Source organism: Tamandua tetradactyla, chromosome X (assembly GCF_023851605.1).
Source record: "Tamandua tetradactyla isolate mTamTet1 chromosome X, mTamTet1.pri, whole genome shotgun sequence".
In the NCBI taxonomy this organism is placed as follows: Eukaryota; Metazoa; Chordata; class Mammalia; order Pilosa; family Myrmecophagidae; genus Tamandua; species Tamandua tetradactyla.
The window spans coordinates 159,416,809-159,443,331 of record NC_135353.1 but is presented as its reverse complement, the minus strand read 5'-3'; the positions used below and the strand labels follow the sequence as shown (position 1 = coordinate 159,443,331).

Genomic DNA, 26,523 nt, shown 5'->3' with positions numbered 1-26,523 from the left:
GTCCACAGCCACACAGCTTGTAAGGGTGGGTCTTCATCCATATGACTGGCAGCCTTACAAAGAGAGGAAATATGGATGCAGTCAGTCAGGAAAAAGCCAGGGAAGTAGCTGGAAGTCAACAGAAATGATACAAGCAAAAGGGGGTGCGGTGGAGAGAGAGAGAAACCATGTGACAGAGGATTGCTGAGCACTACAGACTCAGGGAGAAAGCAAGCCCTGCCAATACCTTAATGGGCCACCTGTAGCCTTAAAAACTGTGAGCCAATAAATTCCTGTTGTTAAGCGAAAACAAATTTGTAGTATTTGTCAGAGCAGCCTGGCAAACTAAGACACCATTCTTTCCCCCAGACACCCTCAGGAACTCTCAAGGGCCTGAGATGTTCCTAGGCAACTGATTCATTTTAGACCTAAAGGGGAGTTTCACTCCTGAGCTCTTCAAACTGGAAAATTCCAACGCGCCTTTTCTCGTTCCCCAGTGATTTCTTTTTGAGGGTTGTTCAGCAGATGATCCTTGATTGAGGGATAGCCCTGATGTCAAAGGGCAGGTGTGGGCATGCATAAGAAATAGCACAAGACCTCTAAATATCAGCAAACTTACTGTTTGCTCTTGCCATCTCATTTTTCAGGACCACGTACTGTTCATATAATGGTCTCAGCTGCTTGCCGACCTCAGACCTCCAGGCTTCCCAAGCCCAGAGCCTCTCGTCATAGTCTGTGCTATTTTCCATTATGTTTTCCAGACCTGTTATTGTAAAGAATCCAAAGGGAGATAAACATGCTTTTGTAAAAAAAATTTATTTGTAAACAATTATCTAAACTTAAAGAGCTAAAAGTAAGGCTGGCAGACCTCAAGACCATAGTTATTAAAGGAAATCTAATGATTTGTTAATTCTCTCTCCCTTACTATAGTTCCAAATTATGCCTGCAGAGAAAGTAAAATCACTTGAAATAATTTAATTATGAACTTAATTAAATTATTTGAATGTGACAAAATTTACAGTGAGGTTTTATTAGAAGTTAAAGAGCATCTATGTGCTGACACCCACATATTTGGAATCTTATCACATTTGGAATATGCATCTGAAGGCAGAATGACACCACCTAATGTCAATCTCACTCGTAGAACTTGGAAGAAGAAAGGAAATTTCATAGTCACTACTCAAAATGAATAGCCTACCTGGTTCAAGACCTAAACACTCCTCTGGATTACTTGGGCGACACACTTTTTTAGTGCTGTAGATTTTGCTCATTGCATTTAGAATTGTGTTCAACTGCAAATTAAAGATAATAAACAATATTAAGAAAAAACATGCTAAAGGCAACACTAATTTAAAGGTTTCCTTTTGGCCATGTGATTTTTTTATGCCTCAAAATACAGAATTGATATCTTCTTTGCCAAGTATCTTTCTACATGTAGGGAAGGAATAGCTCAGTTAAATGTCTCCATTGTCAACTAACACAGAGCCTTATAAACACATAATGTAGATATGTGGAGTGATTGAAATAAACAGATTTACCAAAGCCCTAAGAACATTTCTTAATTATGGGGAAGTGCATTCGTTATTTCATTCAGCATTCTTTGAGCCTATATTTATTGAACCTCTACTATGTCTTATGCTCTGACAATTGTGAAATGAAAAAGTTACCAACCCTCAAGGACCCCACAGTCTGTTGGGGCAGCCATGAAATCAATAATTACATAAAAGAGTTCCAAGTGCTATGATTGTCACCAAGAAGAAATGATGTGGTAATACAGGGGTGGAGGAGGGGATCAATAACCCAGAAATTCAGGACTGGAGTCAAAGAGGAAAGGACATTTGAGCTGTGTCTTGCAAGATAAATAGGTAGAGAAGGGAGGTGTAAGGCAAAGCCTAGAAGGTGAAAAAAGGTTGGGAAAGGCAAGGTATTTTCAAGGGTAGTGAAATGTGGAATGGGACTGAAGTGGTGGTGTTGACTGGAGGAAGTGAAGGACTAGAGAATGGAGAGGTAAGCAGGGATCGTCTATGCCATACTGCAGAGTTCAAACTTTACCCTGTAAGTACTGGAGAGTGAAGATAATAGAGTAAAGCAGTGCAGCTCAAAGTATGGTCCATGGATTGGTACCAGTCAGCAAAATGTTTCCGTTATGTGACAAGATAAATATAGGAATCGAGAAAAAAATGTGTGGAGACTTTTAAAAACAATTTGATATCTAAGCATGTGATTGATGAACTTAACCAAGCACTGATCTGTTAATGACTGGAACTAAAGGAAAAGAAGGAGGGAGGGAGGGAGGGAGAATGGGGGAGGGGAGGAGGGAGGGAGAGAGGAAGGAAAGAAGAAGGAAGGAAGGCAGGAAGGGAGGGAGGGAGGGAGAGAGGGAGTATGAACTGTGGTTCTCCTCAACAGATGAGTTCAGAACTGCTGGATTAGGATTCCTGTTTCTCTTTCTTCCATTTCTCTCATCCATTCCTTCACTCTGTTATAAAGGTCATTATCCTAAAACATGAAATAGATCTTGTGCTTAAAACTTCAACAAGATCCTGTTGTCCAAAAGAATAAATCCAAATCCCTTACCATGGCACAAGGCCCCTCATGGTTTCTTTCTCTACCTGCTATTTCAACTTCCTCTCCTTCCTCTCCATTGAATTCACACTCTTTGAGTCTCTTATTCTCAAACTCTTACATTCATTTAAGTGGTTTGCAATCATGGTGCCCATTAGAATTATCTTGGGATCTTCTGCAAATGCGATTCCTAGGTTCCACCTAGACCAGGCTGTCTAGATTCTAACGGAGCAATAGACAGCATTTCTTATTATACACTTGTGAAAAAGATGGAGAATCATAGAATGAATAAGGTAAAAGTGGGCTAATAGCTAGCTGCATAATTGGACCCAAAAAATGAAGAATAATATATACCAACCTGTAGGAAGATACATGTCATGGGGCTTCATCCTGTCGCTATTATACATTTTTATCTTTTATAGACACATGTGAGAATATGCAGAGTCCCAGAGAACAATAGACTGAGAAAGAAATGACCTTGATGTTAAATGACCAAATATCTTAGATAAAAATTTTTCAATAGGCTAGGTCAGGGGTCACCAAACTACGGTCTGTGTACCAAATCCTGTCCGTTGTCTATTTTTGTAAATAATGTTTTATTGGAACACAGTCATACCTATTTACTTACTATCTGTTCTTTTAGAGAAAAAGTTAGCCAACTCCTGGGCTAAAGGGATGGGGTGAACTTAAAGAGATGCTACCTTGACAAGGCTTTCTTGAATATGGTCAAACTGACTCCATAAGAATAGAATTTTTAAAAGGCCTCATTTTAGAGCAAAATTGGTGGAAGATGGTTGGAGACTTGACAGTGAGGTTGACATGAGCCAACCATGGAATTCGGCTCTCCAAAAAACAAAATCTAATTTAGTTCTAGACAGTCTTCATTGATGTAGAGCACAAGATGCAGAAGGTCATATTCATGTTCACCTCTGTGCAGGCCTGAACCAATCTATGTTTGGCTCAAGGCTGCTGACAAAATGAAGACAGCAACCAGGACTGATGAGAGGACACGAAACCATTGTACAGGGGAAAAACTGACAGAGTGATGAATGTTTAGCTTAGAGGAGAAAAGACTCAAAGAAAATTTTTTTTTTAAAAAAAAAGCTCTTTTTATTTATTTCAAGACTCTCATAAGAACAATGTGGCTCCAGAAGCTGGAACCAAGTGGCAATAAACCACTTCATGCTCAACAGAGAGAATATCTTTCCATTAATTGGAGGGACCCACACATGGAAATGTCTTGTGTGGGTCCCTCACACAAGATGGGTTGTGAATCACACATTGCTGAAGTGGTTTGAGCTGAGACTTTAGCAACTTGTTAAGGAAGTTGCAGAGGAGAGTCAAGAATCAAAGCAGGGAGAAATTAGACTACACACAGGGTTTCTCAAGCTTGGTGTTATCGACATTTGGGACCAGATAGTTCTTGGTAGTAGATAGGCTGTCCTGTGTATTTTAGACGGTCTGGCATCATCCCTTCCCATTATGTGCTAGTAGCATTACCCCAGTCATAACAACCAAAAATGTCTCTAGACATCTTCAGGCTGCCTGGTCCTTAGGAGGGTGACCTCTGCATCGGGTCCATACACACCAGATTATCTGCAATAATCCTTTTAATTCTGTGCTCTAATATACCAGCATCTTCTTTCACTTTCAAAAGGGCTCCAGTTGGGGTGATGAATTATATGGTTACTTAACCTAGATAAAGAACTCTTTTTTAATGTCAGCATTACTCTCTTTGTAGATAAAGAAAGCTACCATGGGTCATATTACTGTTTAATATTTCCCAAATATTTCAACTCTTGGGATCAGTGCTAAAATACTCACAAATATACCTGTTTGTTCTTGTCTTCTGACAGCACTGATGACCCACTGTGCTGAAGGGCCTGCAGTTGAAGCTTGACTGTGTTGTTCAAAATTTCTTGTAGTGGATAAGTTTTGGCAATCTTGGATTGTACTTCATAAAAGGCAGACCATTTGGCCCCAGCTTCATTCTGTAACAACAAAAATAAAATTCACATCAGAGTGTAGTGGCTTGAACAGATAGAACACAAGATATAGTCCAAGAACATCTGGTAGAACATCTAATATTTCCTGAGTGGCTTAGCCTGCTCCTTTGCTGACGGTCAGCAGTTAGGTTAAGGGTGGCTAGGCCACTCTTGGTCACTCTCTCTCTCTCTCTGGCCCATTGCCTAGTTTTTCCCCCAGAGTCCTATACCAGAACTGGAAGTGAATTCTTACAGATGAGTCACACTGTGAGGCCCTGGAATGTATGGTCTTGGTGCTGCGATGTGAGTGAGTTGGCCAAGGATGCAAGGCTGGATGTTCTAAAGGGAGAACCCAGGAGAGTGCAGAGTGGCCTTACTGGGAATATAGCCCCTTATGATGATGGGAACCATGAGAAGTGACATCAGTTTACGGTAAGCTCTTAGGTACCATGACTTGGCCCAAAGATTCTAATCTTAAATTATGATCTCCAAAGAAGTTTGCCTGGAATATAGCTATTTGGCAGTCATGGTCACTACCAGTAAAGGAAACCAACATGTAGGTGATGATAACAGGACCCAGTTGCCTCTGAACATCAGTAGACAAGTAGACTTCCCCAGACTTCTTTAGTGTGGTCATCTCTCAATGCATAAATGCATTTCCATTTATAAAAGACTAAAATTAGTAATCACTTTGTACATTGTACTACTTTAAATCATAAAAGAGGTAGGCTATGAGGCTCCATTCCTGGAATTAGAAACCCCCAACTAGCTGTGTGAGCTAGTAACTGAGCCAATTACCTTATCTGTAAAATGGTAGTAATTATAGGACCTACCTCAAAGTGTTTTTGTAAGGATAAGAAGATTAAAAAATAATAAAATGCTTTTCGTAGAGCCTAACACATCATAAGCATTCAATAAATGTTAGCTATTTTTATATAGAGAGAAAAGTCCTTGCCCTTATGTTACTTACAATTTTATCAGATATGCATCAAGAATGTTTCATTAATGATATATAATAGCATATGATAATGTGTAAAATATTAGTAGGCCAATCAGTTCCTGTTCTAGGAAAGGAGGGGTTCATGCAGGTGACCAGGTTTGGCCAAGCCTTCATGGAGAGGGTAGAACTGAAGACAGACATTAAAGGATGAATAGGAGTCGGATGGATTTAGAGTATTTTGCAAAATAATTTACCTCATTTGATCTTTTTAATAATCCCAAGAGACAGAAAATCACCCTATTTCCATTTTTTCATATGTGAAGAAGGAGGACAGAGAGAAATAAATACATAATGGAGCTGATAGTCAACACCCAGCACTTGGATCCTGTGGGGGAGAGATTCTAAGGTGGCCTCCAAGATTCCTGTCTCCCAGTGGCTATGCCCTTGTGTGATCCCCTCCCCTTGAGTGTGGGTGAGATCTGTGACTCACTTCTAACCAGTAGGTTATGGCAAAGGTGACAGGATGTACATGATTATGTTATGTAAGATTGTAATATTCATCTTGACAGGAGTCTCTCTCTCCCTTGCTGGTTTTGAAGAAGCAAACTTCCATGTTGCGAGCAGCCCTGTAGAGAGGACTATATGGCAAGGAACAAAGGACCTCAGTCCAGCAGCACACAAGCATCTGAATGCCACCAACAACCACCTTCGCTTGGAAGCAAATTTTCCCCCAGTTGAGCCTCAGATGAGACCGCAGCCCTGATGGACACCTTGATTGCAGCCTTATAAAACACTGAAGCTGAATATTGAGCTAAGCTGTGCCTGGACTCCTGGCCCACAGAAAGCATGAGATAATAAATGTGTATTGTTTTGTGCTGCTAAGCTCGTGGTAAATTTTTACACAGCAATAGATTGCTAGTACAGATCTCAAAGACAGACTCTAGGCATGAGTGCACATTCCAGGCAAAGGAGTTTTACTTTTGTCCTTTGGGCACCAAGGAGTCATGAGGGGTTCCCCATAGGGGTGTAACATGATGGAAATGGTGTGCAGAAGTGACAGCAATGGACCAGACGAGAGATTAAGAGAAAAAAGAGTGCAAGTGGAAAAGTATGTCTCTCATAACTGAGCACTCACAACCTTTCGGAAACAACTTCTCAACTAATCTTCACAAAAAACTTGGGAGGTAATTATTGTTTCCATTTCACAGATGGAAATGAGGAAAACGAGGCACAGAGCAGGTAGGAAACTTTCCCTGGGTCACACAGCTAGTACTTAGAAAAACCAGGACATCAATCCAACTGTGTTTACCTCCAAAGCTAATGCTCGTAACCACTGTCCTGCAGATTGTACTCAACACATTCCAGTCTTCTCCCTAACATGTATGAACAGGAAGGACAGAGCTATGGAACGAGAAGTTTGGTCTATAGCACAGACCCATCTATGCAATCCAGCACTCACCTCTCAATTCCTACCCTTCTTCACCCAAATCAGGATAATTTACTGTCAAACAAAATTTCTGGGGAAAACTTTGAGACCAAATTATAAGAATGATCTTATTCTCAATCTAGTGTGGTAACAATTCACAATTCCCCGAGTCCTCAGTCTTAGAACAATTTTAAAATATATTGCATGTGGGAACCTCAAATGAGGACATCTGATTTTATTTTATTTATCAGTACCATCCTCCAAGTGTTATACTTTATATCACCAAAGAATTACTTTATGTTGCCTTGCAGTTTGGCCCCTGAGGATATACTGTTCCTTCCCAAGCTATTCTTTTTAACGTTATTTACGATTTATTCTGTATCCTCACCCTAGGGTGTCCAAAACTAAATGAAACAGATGGCTTAGAAGTTATGCAGAGAATCAAAGTCAATTCATACATACCAACTAGATAATTTAGATGGTGGTCGATAGCTCTATATAATTTCTGGACCTGAAAAATGGATAAATTGAATACATATTCAGTAGTTTACAAATCTCCAGGGCTCCAAAGGAACCATTACAGACAAACTAGATGGCATCCCACACTGCATCTGTGCAGAGGCAGGACAGCAGCAACTAAAACACGGAAGATTCCATAGCCATAGATGGGAGTTGAGGATAAGACACACGTTGTTGAGGACCAACCCCTGGAATGAAAGCACTCTCTGGCCCCTCACCTATAACTGTAGTGGATACCATGTTCCCATTCTGCCGAGAGAGCCTTTTGTAAATTCAAGGACTGGAAATGTAAAATCCTAAATTATATTTTTAAACATTCAAAAAATACCCTGCTGTTTTTGGCCCTAAGCACCTGCATAATTAAATATAACGACTTCATTAGGCATTTAAATGTATTCATCTGAGCTTTGCCTTAAGCCGTCAGTCTGGTGGTCTCCACCTCAACTGTGATAATTTTATTTAAGCAGCTACAATGCTTTTGTGATCAATTGTTTGAATGTTAAAGCATTCATGTCTCATTTTCTTCTTTTCTGTATCGCACCATCCCCTAAATCAGGCTATACTTTCAGCAACATCTAAGCCACTTCTTTCCCTGAAGGTGTGAGAGTTCTCTGAAGACAGAAGATGAAACACTGGATGGAAACTTTGCATCCTTCTGGTCCCTTAGAGTCCACCAAGCTCCCAGGAAACCTGCCACCCACAAGTCCCATATCCTGGCCTGGTTTCTAGATAGAGCCCTCAAAGTCACATCAGGTTCGAAGACAAAAGCTGCCTTGGTTACTTTTCAAATATGTCCAGATACTTGCATATTAAAAAAACACACACACACATTCTTCTATTCAATGCAGCAAGTAATGAAAGTTACAAGAATATGAATTCTATCCTTCACCCTTGGGATTCAAAAATTATTTTTTCCTTATTTGAGATGGAAGTGGGGAGTGTGACCTACAAACTTTTTTTGTTCCTGAATTATTTCTTATGGAAAAAACAAAGTACTCACCTCTGACATTTGGGCCCAGAAAGTGACCCAAAGATATATATTTGAGCTATTTAACAATAAAAATATAAGATAATATGAATAATATAAGAAATACAAAAACCTCCACTCAGACTTAATAAATGCTATCATGCAATTGTTTATTCTGAGTTTTTTCTTATCTAAGAAATGAAATGAAACCCTTTTGTGTTTTTCATTCAAGAGTATATTTTCTCTGTATTTAAGGTATGTATAATTTATTCTTTTTAACTGCTGCAAAACATTTAAGTGTATGACCAAGTCCAAGTCTATTTAAGGAGTTCTCATCTATGAATATTTAGTGTGTTTCCTGTTTCAGGTATTACACATTTTTTAATCATACACATCCTTGTATTCAGTTGAACATATAACTGCTAATGTGTTGTGATAGGTTCAGGTGTCAACTTGGTCAGGTGATGGGCCCAATTGTTCTGTTGCTGTGGACTTAAATCATCAGCATGTGAATTTCATCTATGGCTGATCACATCTGTGGTCGGCTAAGGCTAAGGGAAGTGCCTTCCGCAATGAGTAATGTTTAATTTAATCAGCTGGAAGCTTCAAAGGAGAAGTCAGAAGGGAGAGAAAGCATTCAGAGCCAACATAGACCCAGGTGTTTAGAGATGCAAAGAGGAAACAGCCCAGGGAAAGCCATTTGAAACCAGAAGCTGGGAGAGAAGGCCAACAGATATCTGTGTGCCTTCTCATGTGACAGAGGAACCCAGATGAAAGTTAGCTGCCTTTCTTTCAAAAAACTGTAAATTTGTAACTAAAGTCCCCTTTATAAAAGCCCATTCATTTCTGGTATATTGCATTCTGGCAGCTTCAGCAAACTAAAACATATGTTTAATATACAATTTTGCCCTGAAAATATAGAAATTTCATAGGATTCAACTCAAGTAAAAGTTCCTGGAGCACGCACTTGAAGCTCTCCAAGTGAAACTCCTAAAAGTGGACTTGATGACTTAAAGCAACTGCCTGCCCATTTCAACTTGAGTGGACACTGTGAAAGTTTGGTAACTCTGATTTTATCTCATTATTGGCATCTCATTATTATTATAATTGTATCCCTCTGATTATTCCTGAGGCTAAACACATAAATTTGAGTTTATATATTACTATATATATGAGAGAGTGAGAAAGAGATAAAGAGATATATATGGAGATGCACACACATATCTATTCAAATCTCCTATATTAGTTCATCACTCATATATTCTGTTGATTTTTTCTTGTCTTTTTCTTATCACTTTGTAAATTTCTTTTTATAATTCTTTGTTAGTTATATGGATTGCAGATATTTTATCCAGGTTTACTTCTTGTCTTTTCATTGTGTTTATGATGTCTTTTTGATGCATAGAAATTTTTCTTTAAATTTAATGCCACGGATTTGATCAGTATTTTCCTTTACAGCTTTATCCTTTTGTACTTTATTTAATAAGCCATTCCTAAACAAAAGTCATTAAGATATGTACCTACATTTTCTTATAAAAATTTCAAGTTTTGCTTTTCACATTTAATCGTGAATCTACATTAAATTTATTTTTATCTATAGTATGAAGTAGGAATGCTTTGCACTATGGGTTATAAAAGGGTTCCTATGGATTTTGAAATTTGCTTATTTTTCCAGAGCTCTAGAGACCTGAACCAGTTTTTATGTTAATTTCTTGGCTCAATATTCCTGCACTATGCAACTAGTATACATTCCATTTCCACACTTATTAAATAATTCACAGGTGAAATGTGAATCTGTTCAAGTCTCTAGATCAGAAATCTGCCACCACCTGTTTTTGTAAATAAAGTTTTATTGGAACACAGTAACAACCATTTATGTATTGTCTGTGGCTACTTTCGACTTACAGCTGCAGTGTTGGGCACTCCTGACAGAGATTGTAGGGCCCACAAAACCTAAAATATTTACTCTTTGGACATTACCAACAATGTAAGCTGACCTCTGCCCTAGGTATATACATTTACTGGAAACACGGGGGATAAAAGAGCATGTCAAACAATATTATGGTGAAACAATCAATAAATCCAGAATGTGAGAAATTCTATAGTACCAACAACCCAATTCTTCCACCAATAAATTGCAAATTTAACAAAAAAATGAGTGGGGAAGACAATTTATAGATCAAAAAACTTAAGCAACATCCTTCAAATCGATTGGAAAGAGAGAACCTTGTTGAATGCTGATTAAATAAATCAGTAAAGACAGTATGGTACCTTTGAATATTAACCACATATTTGATGACACTGAGGAATTAATGTTAATTTTTGACACGATATAGTTATTAAGGCTGTTAAAAAATTCTTGTCTTTGAGAGCTACAAGGTAAATATTTACACATAAAAATATAAAGTCTGGGATTTACTTCATAATAATTCAAGGAAGGTGGGGGTGGGTAGGAAAATAAACCAAGAGTGGCCATAGTGTTGATAATTGCTTAAGCTGAGTAATGAGTATATATGGAGGTTCATTATATCATTCTCTCTTCTTTTATACATTTTTGAAAATTTTATAATAAAAAGTTAAAAAAATACAACACAACTATATGATGGAATACTATTTAGCAATAGAAAGGAATGAAATACTGACACCTGCTACAACTTGCAAAATCAAAGAAGCCAATCACAAAAGGCCACCTATTGTAAAATTCCATTTATACAAAACATCCAGAATAGGCTAATCTATAGAGGCAGAAAGTAGATAAGTTTTTGCTGAAGGCTGGAGAGGAAGGAAGGAAAGGGGGAATGATTGCTTATGGCTATGGGATTTCTTTTGGAGTTGATGAAAATGTTTTAAAATTAGGTAGTAATGATAATTGCAGAGTTCTATAACTATACTAAAAACCATTGAATTGTACACCTCATATGGGTGAATTTTATGGTGTGTAAATTATATCACAATAAAGCTGTTTTTTAAAAACCTCAACCATAAAAGCAAAGGTAGGAAAAAACCAACAAAACAGGCCTTAGTCTCCAGGTCCCATAACTAGGTCGAAACCACTATGGGTCTGCTTCAAACCAAAGGATTTGGCCAAAATTAAATTAATATTCCTTTATGCAGTTATCTGGTCTGCATCAGGTCCTGCCCACCAGGCTGGCCTCCCTGTGGTGTACCTGGTGGCCTCCTGGCATCCTGGCAAGGTGCTTAGATCATTTGGTAATTGTGCCAAGTTTGGATGCAACTAAACATATCATTTTGAGTTGCTAAAGTTTAATTTCACCAAGAGTATCTTACTAAACTGGGACATTATAAGGTTGTCATGGCAAAGGAAAACTAGTATGAACAACGCCTCCAATGTACTTGATTCAGGTTGAGTCAGTTTCAATCCTCCACCTGTGGAACTCAGCCACACCCACTTGTTATCTACTGAAAAATCTTGGCTGTGCCCTTCGGCCCCCTTACAGCGCAAGAGATGAAGAAATGGATGAAGTGACTTGCCCAAGGTAGCACAGAAAGCTCAGGAGTCAGCATACCATCAGATTTCCTGACTTCCATTGTACTTGCAGTACAGTCATCTCCCCCTCCCCCTCCCCCTGTGTGTAAGTATTTGTGTGTGTTGTGGAGGGTGGGATGGACTCCTTGGAGACAGGGGTGGACTCGACAGACATTCTTTCCTTTGGTACAGAATAGTAGTTTAGAATGATCCCACTCTGAGTTCTCTGTGACTCCGGCCCTGAAGAAAGAGGAACAGATTCAAGAATGAGGTGTGCCCAAAGACCCTGGGGAGCCCTGCAGCCGGGGGCTGAAGAAGTCCTCAAGCCCACCCAAGGGTGAGTGTGTGCCTCCTACTCTCTTCATAGTTTCTGATATCTCACCAGGAGATATCTACAAAGACCAGCCTCCATGGGCATTCTTCAATACCAACTGCAGCAGCATAGACAAAGAGTTTGGGGCAGCTGGAATAGTTATTGCCAAATACTGGAACAGTGAACCAGGTCACCTCTGCCACAATGGGTCGTTTTGCTCTCTCCAGGGATAAAATTTTCCCAGCAACCTCCTATGTTACAGGGGAGTATGAGAGCTTCTGACTTTGCCATTAAAGTTCAAATGTGCCCTTCCTGAAGTTGCTTTTAGGAGGCCCCAATTTCCTCCGGGAGCACTGGGTTTAACTCGGTGCAAACTAAGCTACAGGATTTAGGTGGACTAACAGATAAAGAGGTTTTATCTTCCTATTTGCTTAGACTCTTGCTCTCATTTACTCTACTTTGCTTTCCAAGTTAAGTTAATGATTTGGCTTTCCTGATGCTTAATGATGTTCTGATTAACATAATGAATTTACTAATTTCCCATACAAGTGCTTTCGAAGAAGATTTATGCAGGGCCCTATTTCAAAAACCAAACCAACGATAAACTTACCAAGCAGGTGCTGGGCAAAAAAAAAAAAGGAGGATGGGGGAGGGAATCATTTTACTGAGAAGATAATTAAATTTAATTAGTAAATATTTGATCTCAAAATGAGAATGGTATTCTCATGAATGAGAATTGTGTAGCACATGACAAAATTTTGGTAATTAATTTTCACTGGATTTCTGAACTATTTGGAACCCTGTTTTACACCCAGCTTTCTTTCTATCAGATGGGTCACTCCACACTCCTTAGGAAGGCAGCTTTTAAGCCACTACACTGATTGAACTTAGATGCTCTCTATTATTTAAAGGTAGAGCCTCACAACTTCATATAAGACTAGACATACAAGGTCTGGTCTATACGCTGAAAAGTTCAGTATTCTAACTCTGAAGTTACATCAAGGGACAAGTTGAGGGTAGCAGATTGTCCTCAATAATGTCACCCTCATAGGATATGAACATATACACGTCACAGAGCCAAAATTTCCCTTCCTGTGTCAGTTATCTATTGCTACACTAATACTCTCATTCTTCGGCTAGCCCAGGCATGTTTGCATGGCAATGCCAGAGGTGCAAATAACAAGACCCAAATGTTCAAGTTCATTCCAAACCTCCTCTTGGAATGGGGTATCTGCTAAATGAGCTCACAGGAACGGCCAAAATATAGACAACCTGGATTTTCTAGACCAGTTCCAACTTATGTAATCTTACTATATGTCATCACTCTTGGTGGCAAAATTATGCTTTGGTTATAGTTTGAATCATTCATTACAAACACTTTTCTATGTATTAATGATCTTCCCCAAACTGCTTGATGATATGCTATAAATATTTATTTTATTTGAGCTTTTTTTTCAGAATTTGCAAAACTTCTTTGTAAATATCATGAAGCCAAGATGAAAACCATGAAATGGGCTTAAAATATTAGTAATAGTTTCAAATATTTTAGTTATTTTCAGCCAAGAGTAGGTTATTGTTCAGCAAATGTTAAAGACTGGGGATTACAGAACAACTTATTTTCTCTATCCAAGAGGTTCGTTTATAGATAACCTGAAAGATAAACTAGATCATCAGAGAGTCTCACTAAAATAAATCCACACTGTTTTTAATGTAGTGAGTCAGGTCATGTCTTAGAAGAACAGATGCCCGTTTGTGATGAAACATAGGGCAAAGTCAGTAGTGCATAAGTTTATTGGAACAAATCCTCCCCTTTGTGCAGGAAAGGTTTTCTATCAAGATAATCAGATAGAAATCGATATTTCTCCATTTTTGCTCCTGGGTTCTCTACTGCCTGCAGGCCAAGGAGCAGGTAAAGGAAAGAACCTATGGCTGCTTCTGGGAACCACCTTGCCCTCTAGTTCATTGTCCCTCAGTACCCATTCTGTGAATCTCAGAATGGCCTCCAGAGGTGGGAGACTTCCAGTTACCCCAGCTCTGACTGTTTTCAGGTAAATCCTTATTTTAGAACTGTCCATTGGAGATAGCACAGAAACACTGAGGGCTTTCCAGAATACAAGATCCCTGAATAATAACATCAGCCAACATTGACGTAGTGATGGCTATGTGCCAGGCACAATTTCAACTTTCAGCATATATATTATATAATATATACATATCATATGCATACATATATGTATATATACATTATATATATATAAATCCCCTCAATAATCCTGTAGAGTATATACTCTACTATTATTATTTTGATCATCTTCATTTTACAGATGACACTGGGATTCAAAGAAGGTAAGATCTTTCAGCTTGTACGGGTCAGAACCAAGATCTGAACCCAAAATGAAATACCCCCCACAGGACCCAGTGCATCAGGGGCTCTCAATACATATGACCAGAGAACAAAAGGAAGAGCTACCTCCTTCCTCTGTCTCCCTCCCCAGGTAAACCGATGCAGGGGCACTTAAGTGCACTAATGGGCCCTTCACCACTGCTTGAGAAAGAAGGGATCGGCTTCCCTGCTTGCTTCTTGCATTCAAATATTTTTATTTTTCATTTAAAGTACCCATACTTTCGTGCAGTTTAGCTGCCCTGCGAGATTTATGCCCTTCCATTCTTGGCGTGAAGATGGTTTTGGCAAACATCATCAGATCTCGTTCCATAGTATGTCTTCTCGGCCTCTAGGAGCTCAACAGAACTGTTACATGCATCCTCAGCAGTCGTGACCCCCTCTCACACTAACAGCAGTGATGTCTTACTGTTTTCCCGGCATCAAGCACTGTTTTGGCAGCTTTGTGCACTAATTCAGTCTTCACAGTGGCCCTATGAGTCAGATATGAGTATTGGCTCCTTTTTTCATAGACAAGAGTGTGGTTAATTAACTAGCTCAGATTCACAGAGCTGGAAAGTGGTGGTGCCAGGATTTGAATCTAGGCAGGCTGGCCCCAGAACTCCTGGGCACAACACTAGTACTCTTTCTCCACCACCCATGGGACCATTCAGCTAGGAAGGAAAATAACTGTAGTCATGTGCAATTAAGATCAAATGAGAACTGAGGAAGAGCATCCCAAAGAGGTGAAGAAAAGTAAGACCAAAACATGGAATAAGAAAAAAACTTCCCTATAACAACTCTGGGTTGTCCACATCTTCTGCATTTCTCTGAGCTTTATAAAAAGAAGAAATTCTCTTGCAGATTTCAGAGGAAGTAGTAGGTCTCCGATTTGCTCTGTCCAATGAATGATAGTAATTCAGTGTCAATATGCAACCCACTAATGGTTTGGAAAATTAAGCTTCTGAACCATATTTTCTTTTTTTTGGGTGAATGGTCCAGGAATCAAACCTGGGTCTCGTGCATGAAAGGCGAGTATTCTACCACTGAACCACCCTCATGCACTCCTGAACCATATTTTGATAAAAATCGTTTCTTAAATAACGTTGTTCAATTTTCCATTACTTAAATGCGTAAGGATACCACCTCGGTCTGAGAGAACAAATTCCTAAATCCTTGTACTTTTATCAAATAAAGCCATCTTACTTTCCCAGGGCATATTGAGATTTTTAAGAAATGGTTTCATTATAGTCTGTTTTGGAGGGCTCTGAATGGACTCTGTGATCTTTGGAAGTCCCCTAGAGCTCTATGACAATGATGGAAGGAATTCCCAAGTGCAGCCTCACCCGTCCCATCATTAGCTTATTTACTAGCAGCTCTTTCACTAAGCTTCCAGTTGCATTTTTCAGTTAATGCATCATTTGTACATTCTTTAGATATTCCTGTTGCTACTGTAGCCTTGGGGAAATTATTAACTCAATAATTGATGGTATTTCCATGAAATGTTTTGAAACCTTGACCATGGTGAGAATTATGGTGGCGAACTTTATAAAACACGTTCACTGGTTTCCAAGAATCTGGACTGGACCAGTGAATCATTTTGTAAAAATTTTCCAAATGAACCCAAAAGTCAATTAAGTGTAGTCATCTGGGACTCCAGAATCAGACATATAGAGGCAAACGTCCAATCTCACAGCCAAGAGCATTTATTTGATTTCCTTTTTCAGTTTTATGGGTAGTAATCTAATCTTTAAGAAGCAACAAATACCCCCCATGTAGCCATGAGAACTCACCATCTTTCGCTCATTCTCTTCTGTAACGTTGGTGTTAAAGTCCCAAGAAGCAAGTGAACTTTGATAAGACAAGTCTTCGGCTTCTTGGTTAAATTTCTCCAAAAATGTCTTGGCCTGGTCCTCGGTGGACTGAGCAGCAGTTACAGCAATGAGGCTGAGAAGGAGCCAGGAAGAGCCTGACATCTTTCCCTGTGTGCCAAGGTCCCATCCACTGAACAAGTTTCCCGAGGGTAAAATCTCCTCACGAGTTTTTCTCTCTCATCAGCCTTTGAACTTGGGTTGGGCGTTGAGCAGGGAAGGCCAAAAAAAAAAAAAAAAAAAAAAAAAAAAAAGAAGAAAAGAAAAAAAAATGGAAAAAAAACAGTAAACAATCTGCTGACCTCAAAAAAAGTTCATCCTGGAATGGACGGATACATAAACAGATTTTAGAATGATTTTTTTTAAAGGAAATCAAATAAGCAAATGTTATTCATTTATCCTAGAGACCATAGCTCTCCTAGCATTTTATGGCCAAATAAAAAAATTTTACATTTGGTTAATATGTTCCTAAAAAGCTGTTAAAGATACACCCAAGGTGATATAATTTTACAGGACCACGGGGGTAATGTTGGTGCTAATATATTTTTCAGACAATTCCACTAACACTGATCTCCCTTTCTCTTATTTCAAGCTCATATTCTCAGAAACCCTCCACTTGGGTGCACTTCCCCTTCCTAAAAAAAAACAAACAGAAAAAAAAAAAAACATGATTCTGCTCCTGCTCTTGTCTTCATGGAATTCAGTATTTTTTATTCTAATCACTTTGACTTCCATGGTCATTTTTTTTTTTCAGTCAAGGACTACCCTCCACTCCCCAGGTTAACGCCCCTGGTCTGGGTTTGGAAAACTTTTAAAAATCGCTTTACTATTTCTCAGATGACCATGTTAAAGACTGATTCTAGGACTGACTTCATCGTGTGCCTCCTTTCCTCTGACTTACCTGTTCAAACCTCATTGAGGTCACAAGGAAGTGAGAATGCTACCGCATGGTATAAAATCCAAAGTGTCCATGTCAAGTTCTGGTCATCCACAGCCATGATATCATGGCAACATGGGATTCCAAGAGACCTCAGTGGCTATCTTGCCGAGCCTCAGGAGCTGGCTCAGTGGCCTCATCCCCAGGATGCAGCCATGAATCTCATAGATAAAAATGAGGAGCCACTTTAAATGGCCTGGTTCATGGGCCTGCTGGACTGCGATTGTGAAACCTTCACCCAGAAAAACAGGTCTTCCAGGTTCAGGGAAAATGACAGTAACCGAGTGTTAATTTAAAAAGCTGCCACTACTTCCCCGCACTCTGAAGTTGTATATATTACTGTGGAACAGGAACAAATAATTAAAAGCAACACTGTTCACAGTGCAGTACAGTGTATTATCTCATGTAAGCATCACAACAAACCTAGAGGTAAAGAGTATTCTCACCATCTTGGAGATTATGAAGCTTAGGCTAAAGGAGCTTAAATAAATTGCCAAACCTCACTTAGCTAGTAAGTAATGGAGCTGAAACATGAATCCATGCAGTCGGATTCTGGAATCCAGGCACTTAACTAAGCTGTACCCAACAGTCTAATAGCAAGAGTGGAGGCTTAACGAGCAGCAGAGGGAGTCTTACCTTAAGTGAAGATGATGGATTGGGTCCCACCACATCAAAGACACATGGCCTATCACTATCCTTGGCAGGACTCAAAACACAGTATCCTTTTAAGAGAAAAATTAATTGGCAACTTTAAGTTATAATGACAGAGAATGGAAAAAGAAAGATGAGGGAACAATCAGTGCACAAAGATGCTCTTCAGTTAGGCTCCTCCCCGAGTTGATGACTTCTCACCCACACTAGAAGAGAAGGCAGACAAAAGAAAGGGCCATGCTAAAGGGTGGGAGAAAGAGCAAAGTTGATGGTGGAGTTATACAGAGAAGGTAGAGTTTAACAGATAAGTATGATTACTGAATCATTATATTGATACTTCTTTTAGTCTCCAGTATCTTAGAGGAGCTAGAAGTAAAAACCTAAAATTGTGGAATTGTAACCCATATCAAACTCTGAAATCTGCTCTACAGTTCATTGTTGCGACGTGCTCTGAAATTTATTGCTGTTTTGTATATGGTATTTTTCAAAAAAAAGGAAAAAAAGTCTATTGTGATGATAAATGCACAGCTATATGAAGATGTTGTGAACTATTGGTTGCACACTTTGAATGATTACATGGTATGTGAATATACAATACATATCAATAAAAAATAAATAATTAAAAAAGAGAGGGTCACAGTGCAGAGGAGTCTCTGAGCAAAGATTTGGAATGTTGCTTTATGAAAAAGTGAAACAACACTCAACTCAGGTAACTTCCTGAATGAAGTTCTTGAGTTTAGAAACAAAGAAACAAACAAAAAATGGTAGTAGTCCAAATTCAATTTGGTGAGGCAGAAAATGAGATTAATGTGATCAAATTGAAATGGACGAAGCAAGATATGAAATCTGAAAGCTAAAAGCTGTTGGACAAGGAACCTGAGGTAACGAGGCAGGAAAATACTGGAAGCCAAGAAACCTTGAAAAGCAAAAGAAGCAGGAGAATTGTGTACAGTAATAGCATGGGAAAAATTAGCTCACAATGGCCAATTACAACACTGGCTGAATTGTTGTAACTTTTGTTCACTCTTGACCCAGAAGATGCTGATGTTCTGATGGTTACTTGGAAGTATTCTCTCAGGGTCCACTCTGAGAATGGAAAGAATACACTAGAGACCAAGGGGATGGGACCTAGAAAGTCAACTGGCACAAAGGAACCCTTTGAAAAAGAATGGAGAACTAGAAAAAATGAGAAGATAGGGATGTAGGAAAGTGTTTCTCATTTTCAAAAGGGTCAGGGGTGGGTGGATTTCATAAACTGTAGTGTAGAGACTTTGATCTTGCCACTGATCTGACACCTGACAGAACTATAAAATATACTTTTTTAGGTTGTGCCTTGCACTTGGAAAATATATATCTGTTCCATTAGGGATTCACTAGGAACAAGCCAGGTGCTGCTTACCTCATTTCCTTTTGGATAAGAGACTGGAATAGTAGAAAAATCCAAAGACATGGTCTATCTTCCATTTTGATAAGGAATTTAACAAAATGTAAAGTTCTATGACTAAATCCAAATGCCCCTGAAACAACCATGCGGTACAAGATTAGGCAGAGCTTTGGTAAATAAAGGTTCACATGCAAAACAACAGAGACTCTCGAGTCAATAAATACCCAACAATTATTTATTGAGTATCTATTACATGGCGGGCACTACTCTAGATATTGGACATACATTCATGAATAAGACAGGAAAAGTATCTGTGGACATCATATTCTATGAGGTGGGGGTAAGAGGGAGAAACAAATATCTTGTGATCAAGGCTAAGACATAATAGGATGGTAAGGGGTTAGAGAATGTTCTAGTTTGCTAGCTGCCAGAATGCAATATACCAGAAATGGAATGGCTTTTCAAAAGGGGAATTTAATAAGTTGCTCGTTTACAGTTCTAAGGCTGAGAAAATGTCCCAATTAAAACAAGTCTATAGAAATGTCTAATCAAAGGCATCCAGGGAAAGATACCTTGGTTCAAGAAGGCCGATGAAGTTCAGGGTTTCTCTCTCAAGTGAGAAGGCACATGGCGAACACAGTCAGGGCTTCTCTCTCGGCTGGACAGGCACATGGCGAATACGGTGTCATCTGCTAGCTTGGTCTCCTGGCTTCCTGTTTCATGAAGCTCCCCGGGAGGCGTTTTCCTTCCTCATCTCCAAAGGTCGCTGGCTGGTGGGCTCTCTGCTTCATGGTGCTGCAGCATTCTCTGCTCTCTCTGAGTCTCTCTGAATCTCCAAAATGTTTCCTCTTTTATAGGACTTCAGAAACTAATCAAGACCCACTCAAATGGGTGGAGACATGTCATCCCCTAATCCAGTTTAACAACCACTCTTAACTAAATCACATCAACCAGGGAGATGATCGCATTACAGTTTCAAATATACAGTATTGAATAGGGATTATTCTACCTTTAAGAAATGAGATTTATATTAAAACATGGCTTTTCTTAGGGGACATACACTTCCTTTCAAACCAGCACAGAGAATGATGGCATGGGGATAAAGATTTTTATAAGAAGGGCCTCCTGAGAAGGTGACATTGGAGCAGAGACTTGAAGGAAGGGGTGAAAATGTGTGGCTATCTGGGGGGAAGACTGTTTCAGGCAGAAGAAACAGCAAGTGCAAAGGTGTAGGTAAGTCTCAAGATCATCAGAGTCGTCTGTGGCTGGAGCCCAATGTGCAGGGGAGAAGTGGCAGAAAGTTAAGTCTGAGAAGAAGATAGGGAGCAAATCAGGAGAGCCTTAGAGACTATTGTAAGACTTTGGCTTTTACTTCCAATGGGAAGACATCAGAGGGCTTCAAGGAGAGAAGTGATCAAATAAAAGTTTTAACAATCACTCTAGTTGCTGCTTAGAGAACAGGGTGGAATCAGGGAGACCAGTTAGGAAGCTACCATCAAGGTAGTTAAATAAAAGCCTAATATGAGCCGGCAACTCGACTGCCTAAAGAAAGGGTAAATCTTTTAGATGATATAATTTGAAGGACAGTTTTGACATGGAAGAGAAGATTTAGGGTGGGCAGTTCTCCTCCAATGTGGGACTGTCATTTAGAAGAAGACTGACGTAGCACAATGGATTTGCTTTGCCACTCATTAGCTGTGTGACTTTAGGCAGGTAATATCCTTTCTGCACCTAATTTCCCTACTTTGAAAGTTGTAATAGTATACCCATCTCATAGGGATGCTTTGAATATTATATGAATTAATACATGAGAACAGAAAGAACAATGCCATCAACCTAGTAATAAAAATCACACACAAAATGAGAGGAGCTGTGTAATCATTAGAGAACTTCCTTTGCTAGAATGTTTAAGCAAATTATCTGCAAGATCATCTTTCAAGGACATTGCAGCATAGATTGGCGGGGAGTTGGATTCAAAGATCCATTTGAACTGTAGGTCCTGCATTGTAGAAGTTTGCCAGCCTGTACTGAAATTGTAAGATATGAACACTCACCAATGGATTGAGGAAAGCCATTTGCAAAAGGAAAGCGAGTCAACCAGGGGAGTCTGCAGGTAATTTGCTCACCCGATTACATGAGGGCCTGGTATAAAACCTCCCACCGGAGCAAAGTAGAGAACTTGAGTCTATTATTGCAATCTTGAGGGGGAACTGGAAAGTCATGAATGTAACTGATGATGTCTTTGTTGATTGCACCTGGTTGGCACCAGGCTCTGTACATAAACTTGTCACAACTTTGACAGATAGGAATTATGAGATCCATTTTATAATTAAGGAAACTGAGCTTTCAGGAGGTCCCATGACTGGCCCATATTCCCACCATTAGAAGGTAGTGGAGCTGGATTTGGATTCCAGGTTGTTTAAGAGACATCTTCTCTCCACGGAATCATGGGGTCGGTCATCCGCTAACCACAAAAAGGTCTATTAAGTCCTCATCCATCTCTCATATTTACCTAATAAGTAGGCCACATAAGCAAAAACTAAAGTTTACTGCTTTGATTGTACAGGTTTCACATCTTTTAACCATTTTAGGTAGAACTCTTACTAAAATATATTCATTACTATTCAGGATGTTGCCTGGACATTATTTTATATCTTTTATTTTTTCCAGCTGACTCAGAGTCCTCAACTTGAACATTGTTTCCGGGCTAAGCTAAAACATGGCAATGTCCTCAGGGCTTTCTATTAAATGGTTCCAAACAGCCTTATTGCTATTAATTCTGCTGCCTTGGCAGGTTCTGAGCTCACTGCTACTTCGTGGATTGACTTTTAGTAGCCCCGCCCACCACTAATCCTCTCCCTGTTAAGGATCAGTTGTCTGCTAAAACCTAAAAGGAAACCAGATAACCGTGGAATTTAATCAGAAAACTCCTTCTTCATAGGCTCAGACCTGAGGGTGGGTCTTCATTCCTCTTGAGCAAAGTGCGTAGACTTTGAGACACGTTTCCCTTATTGCTCAACTTTCAATGTAAGTCCAACTGAGTCATAAACAATGAGGTTTCCAAATAGCTATAGCAAAAACTTCCTCCGTTTCCCCAAGTTGAGATGACAACTTCGGTAAACCTCAGCGCAGAAAGGATATTTTGTGCAATGTTTCATCTTAAAGGTGATGGGCAAGAACAAGTTCTTTCTGATAAGAAAAAGGCAGGGAATCAGGAATATGTAGAATAGGGAAATTTAAACTGCTTATATGGCCCACAAAAAATTATTTGCATTTAGCATGATTGGTTTTGAGCATACAAAGTGGATTTATAAGTGCTTTCCAGAAAAGTTGACTTTTTAGTTCAAATGAAAAGCTAAAGCTCTTTCTTATTTACATTTCTAGATGCATAGCAGTCCCTTTTTCCTACAGAAAGTGCAAAGATAATCTTCATTAACCGAATTGATAAAGATATTCAACACAGTCAAAATTTGTGAGGATAAACCATGGGTTCTAGGCAGATTATACTGATATACTGACTGGCGTGAAATCATGATAATGTAGTTCTTGCCACAGTAACCCTAATTTATTTCCACATCCAGACTGTAGGGAATATTAGGTAAGTACTAGAGCAGGGGAGCCACTAGTATACATTTATGTCTAGGGCCTTAAAAGCCATTGTAAAACCTTGAGACTTTATCCTAAATTAAATGGGGAGCCATGATAGAGTTTGAGCAAAGGAGTAACATGATCTCACTTTTATTTTGAAAGAATCACCCTGGCTGCTGTATGAAGAATATGGAAAATAGACTACACGGAGGTAAGGCTAAAGACAGGGAGGCCTGTGAGGAGACCATTGCAATAACCAGGGGAGATGTGATGGTGGTAGAGTTGGTGAGAGATAGTTGGATTCTGAATATATTTTGAAAGTAAAACCAACAGGATTTACTGGAGGATTGGATATAGGGTATGAAATAAAAAGAAGAGTCAAGGATCACTCCAAAATTTTTGGCCTGAACAACCAGAAGTACAGACTGGCATCCATTTAGATTGGGGAGATGCAGGTATAACAAGTTTGGAAGGAAGGCTAGGAATTTATTTGAGTTTGTGATATTGTTTGAAATCCAAGGGAAGATATCGAGAAGGCAGCTGGACAGACAGCTGCATAGTCAAATATTTCTTTATGGCTACAGCCAATAGGAAAACATCTTACTTCTTCGAGAGTCGAGTGCACTGGAAAATATTACTTAGTCTAAACTTCAAGAGGGAAATGGAATGGACAAATAAGGAAAAAGTTTACTAGAAGTCACTCCTTCTGGAGGAGCCATCTGTGAACTGAAAAGGAAGCTGCTAAAAGGGAGTTTCAGGAACATGGCCACAGCATCACTCTCCTTCAGTGGTTTATGGCAAAGTGGGCAAATATTAGAGCACAGAGTGGTTGAGATGAGAAAAAGTGCATATTCAGGGTAGGTGGCTGAAATGAGAGAGAATCAAAGTCAAGTGGTTTAGACCCCATCCAGTTCAAGGCCACAAAACTGGTGGGCATTCAGAGCAAAGAAGACCCCTTTGGAAACTAGTTCCTGCTTCTCAAGCTAGACTCTGAGGGTGGCTAAACACTTTTATAGATTGGTCAGTGCTTCCTAATTGACTTTAAACGTCTTAGAATAAGGCTTCATTCTTATTCATCCTTCATCCTTATTAGCCTCCACCTTAGTCTCTGAATTAAGTAGAAAGTTATGTTTTTTGATCCAATGGGAAAAGTTCAAAAGAAGTAGTTGCTTCTTAAGGTCTAGCAGGCTCATCTTGAAGACCTTATTGTACCCCTCCCTCCTCATCTTCTCAGGTATTTGCCTGGTCTGGGCCATCAGTGGGATTTGGCCAAAACAAGTTACTCACTCCAACCCCAAGCTCCCCATTCACTCAGGGTCTCTTTCACCAAGTTGGAAGAGAAGACTTCATAGGGAGCTAATGATCAGATAAAGCAAATTGTACTAACTCCTGGGCTGATCCCAGATTCTTGATCAAGGCCATAACCTCTCACTTTTACTAAACACTGCTTTTGCCTTCAGCCTATTTGACAAATCAGAATTTTAAGAACATTATGATTCTCTTTTTTTAATGAGCCGAGGAGTGGAACTCAAGCTACCTGGTCACCCTATGAAAACTGAAACACCACTACCATATGTATATATATATATTGACACTATTAAGTAGATTTCCATACTTTATTTTCCTCCATGGCACTTGTCACCACCTGCTACACTATACTGATAACAACATATGCTACTTACTGTTTGTCCACTTGAATGTAAGCTCCAAGAGGGCAAAGGATTTCCTCTGTTTTGTTCACTGCCATATTCCTAGCTGTTTAGAAAAGCACCTGGCACATAATAGGCACCCAATATATATTTATTGAATGAATACTACTTTGTAGCAAGGAGGAGGAGGGTAGCTCAGTTGTCTAGCCTGTATGTGACATAATTCATTTTTTAATGAGGCATATTTTATCTGCTCATCCACAGGAAGTGATGGATAGAGATTAATATAAAAAATATGAAAAAAAGGTGGGGAAATTTTTTTTGCAACAAGATATGATTTGCAATCTATGGCTAAAGTTAATATGCTGGAATCCACCAAATGATACTATAGGAGAGATATTGTTACCATTTTTTTTGCAGATGAAGAAAACGAAGTCTAGTTCTATCAAGTTGCTTCTTCCAACATCATGCTATTAATTAATAAATAGCAAAGGCAAGAGTCAGTCTTTCGGAGCCGCAGGAGAAAATGGTGGTCTCCACAGGTCTGTTGAGATTTTCTATATCTTCTTGCATCAGATTAGATATTTACAGCTATAAATTTGCACCTGAGGACTGCCTTTGCTGCATGTGGAGTTAAAGTTCCTTGCAATTTTCGCTTCTTGGAAAAACTTAAAGAAGAACACAAAGGAGTAGATGATGGAAATGTTGGCTGGGGCCTGGAAGATGATGAAGATATGACACTTACAAGGTGGACAAGGCATGATTATTGGGCTGCCAAGGTGAGAGTAATTTAGGAAGGCTGAACAGTGGAGGAAGTTGCCTTTGGAATGATCCTTACAGGACTAACTGGTAGAAGCTCAGAAGGTGGTGATGGGAGTGGAGAACATTTCAGCCATACAGGAGAAAAGACAAATTATGAAAACAGAATATATAGCCTGAACGTAGAATGTGGACCTAAATACTCAGAAGTTCCTCCGTCAGTTAGATTTGTACATAAGTTACTTACTAAATTAATATGAATGGAATAAATAATTCCAGTGGAATGGTGGATGCACGGAGCATATCAGTGTTAGCAAAATGGCAAAATTCGTATAGCATTAAAGATGTACTTCAAAGTTGTACTTCAAGAACTAAGACGTCTAATGATGTCCAAAGAAAATATGAAGCTTCCACAGCCACCAGGAAGACAAAAATACAGCAATTAATTTTAGTGGATCTCAAACTTGTTTTAAATCAACAACCTTCGACCCATGTTAATGTCTTAATTAAGTATCACAATGCAGAATACCCACACATTAAGTAAAAGAATTCCAGTTGGTAAACACGACCCAGACATTTTTAAATATACATATATTATTGTACTTACATTTAATATATATACACCAATTACGTTTTCAAGTAACAGGAAGAAAAATGTAGCACAATTCTTTTTTTCTCATATCAAGGCACTCTAATTTAAGCATAAACCTAGAGTACTCAAAGGAGAATTCAGGTTTGCAAGACGAAAGCATGACAAGAAGTATTAGATTGCTGTGGAAGGATATATGTGTCTGAAAACTAATTTTAAGAAGGAAAAACATAAGTGGCATGCTTTATCCACTTGCTTAGTGAAAGAGCTGCAGTTTAAATGGTTTAAAGTGGCAGGTACAATGAATATTGTTGCAAATTGTGCTAATTTTGAAGCATGGTGGGTGCTGACTACTAGTAGTATCAAAAATATGTTCACAATTGTTTTGATGCCTGTATTTATAATTAAAAAAGTTGGGGGGTGTCAATGAATTTCTGTTAAAAGCCGTTCCCTGTGTGTCACTTGTAACAGACAGACTGTTTACGGTCTTTATGCAACAAACCATGCATTTAAGTTTAAGTGAAACTAACTAAA

General features: G+C 39.1%; 1 protein-coding gene and 1 pseudogene across 2 annotated transcripts in view; one reads left to right on the top strand and one right to left on the bottom strand.

Moving 5' to 3' along the window:
• The window catches only part of ACE2 (angiotensin converting enzyme 2), a 63,120-nt gene extending 45,614 nt beyond the window's left edge, over window positions 1–17,506 (bottom strand). Inside the window, exons 1-5 of one of the 2 annotated variants that reach the window (XM_077146348.1) lie at window positions 17,334–17,506; window positions 16,355–16,627; window positions 4,377–4,535; window positions 1,178–1,271; window positions 599–742 (exon numbers count right to left, since the gene is read on the bottom strand). In XM_077146348.1, coding sequence (XP_077002463.1) covers window positions 599–742; window positions 1,178–1,271; window positions 4,377–4,535; window positions 16,355–16,537 — 580 coding nt within the window. In that variant the 5' untranslated portion in view covers window positions 16,538–16,627; window positions 17,334–17,506. Of the gene's footprint in view, window positions 1–598; window positions 743–1,177; window positions 1,272–4,376; window positions 4,536–7,357; window positions 7,407–16,354; window positions 16,628–17,333 lie in introns of those variants that run through there. The other variant, XM_077146349.1, reaches the window with a different exon arrangement.
• A 5,675-nt stretch (window positions 17,507–23,181) lies between these two features.
• Window positions 23,182–25,846, top strand: LOC143672143 (ubiquitin-conjugating enzyme E2 variant 2-like; annotated as a pseudogene).
• The last annotated feature ends 677 nt before the right edge of the window (window positions 25,847–26,523 follow it).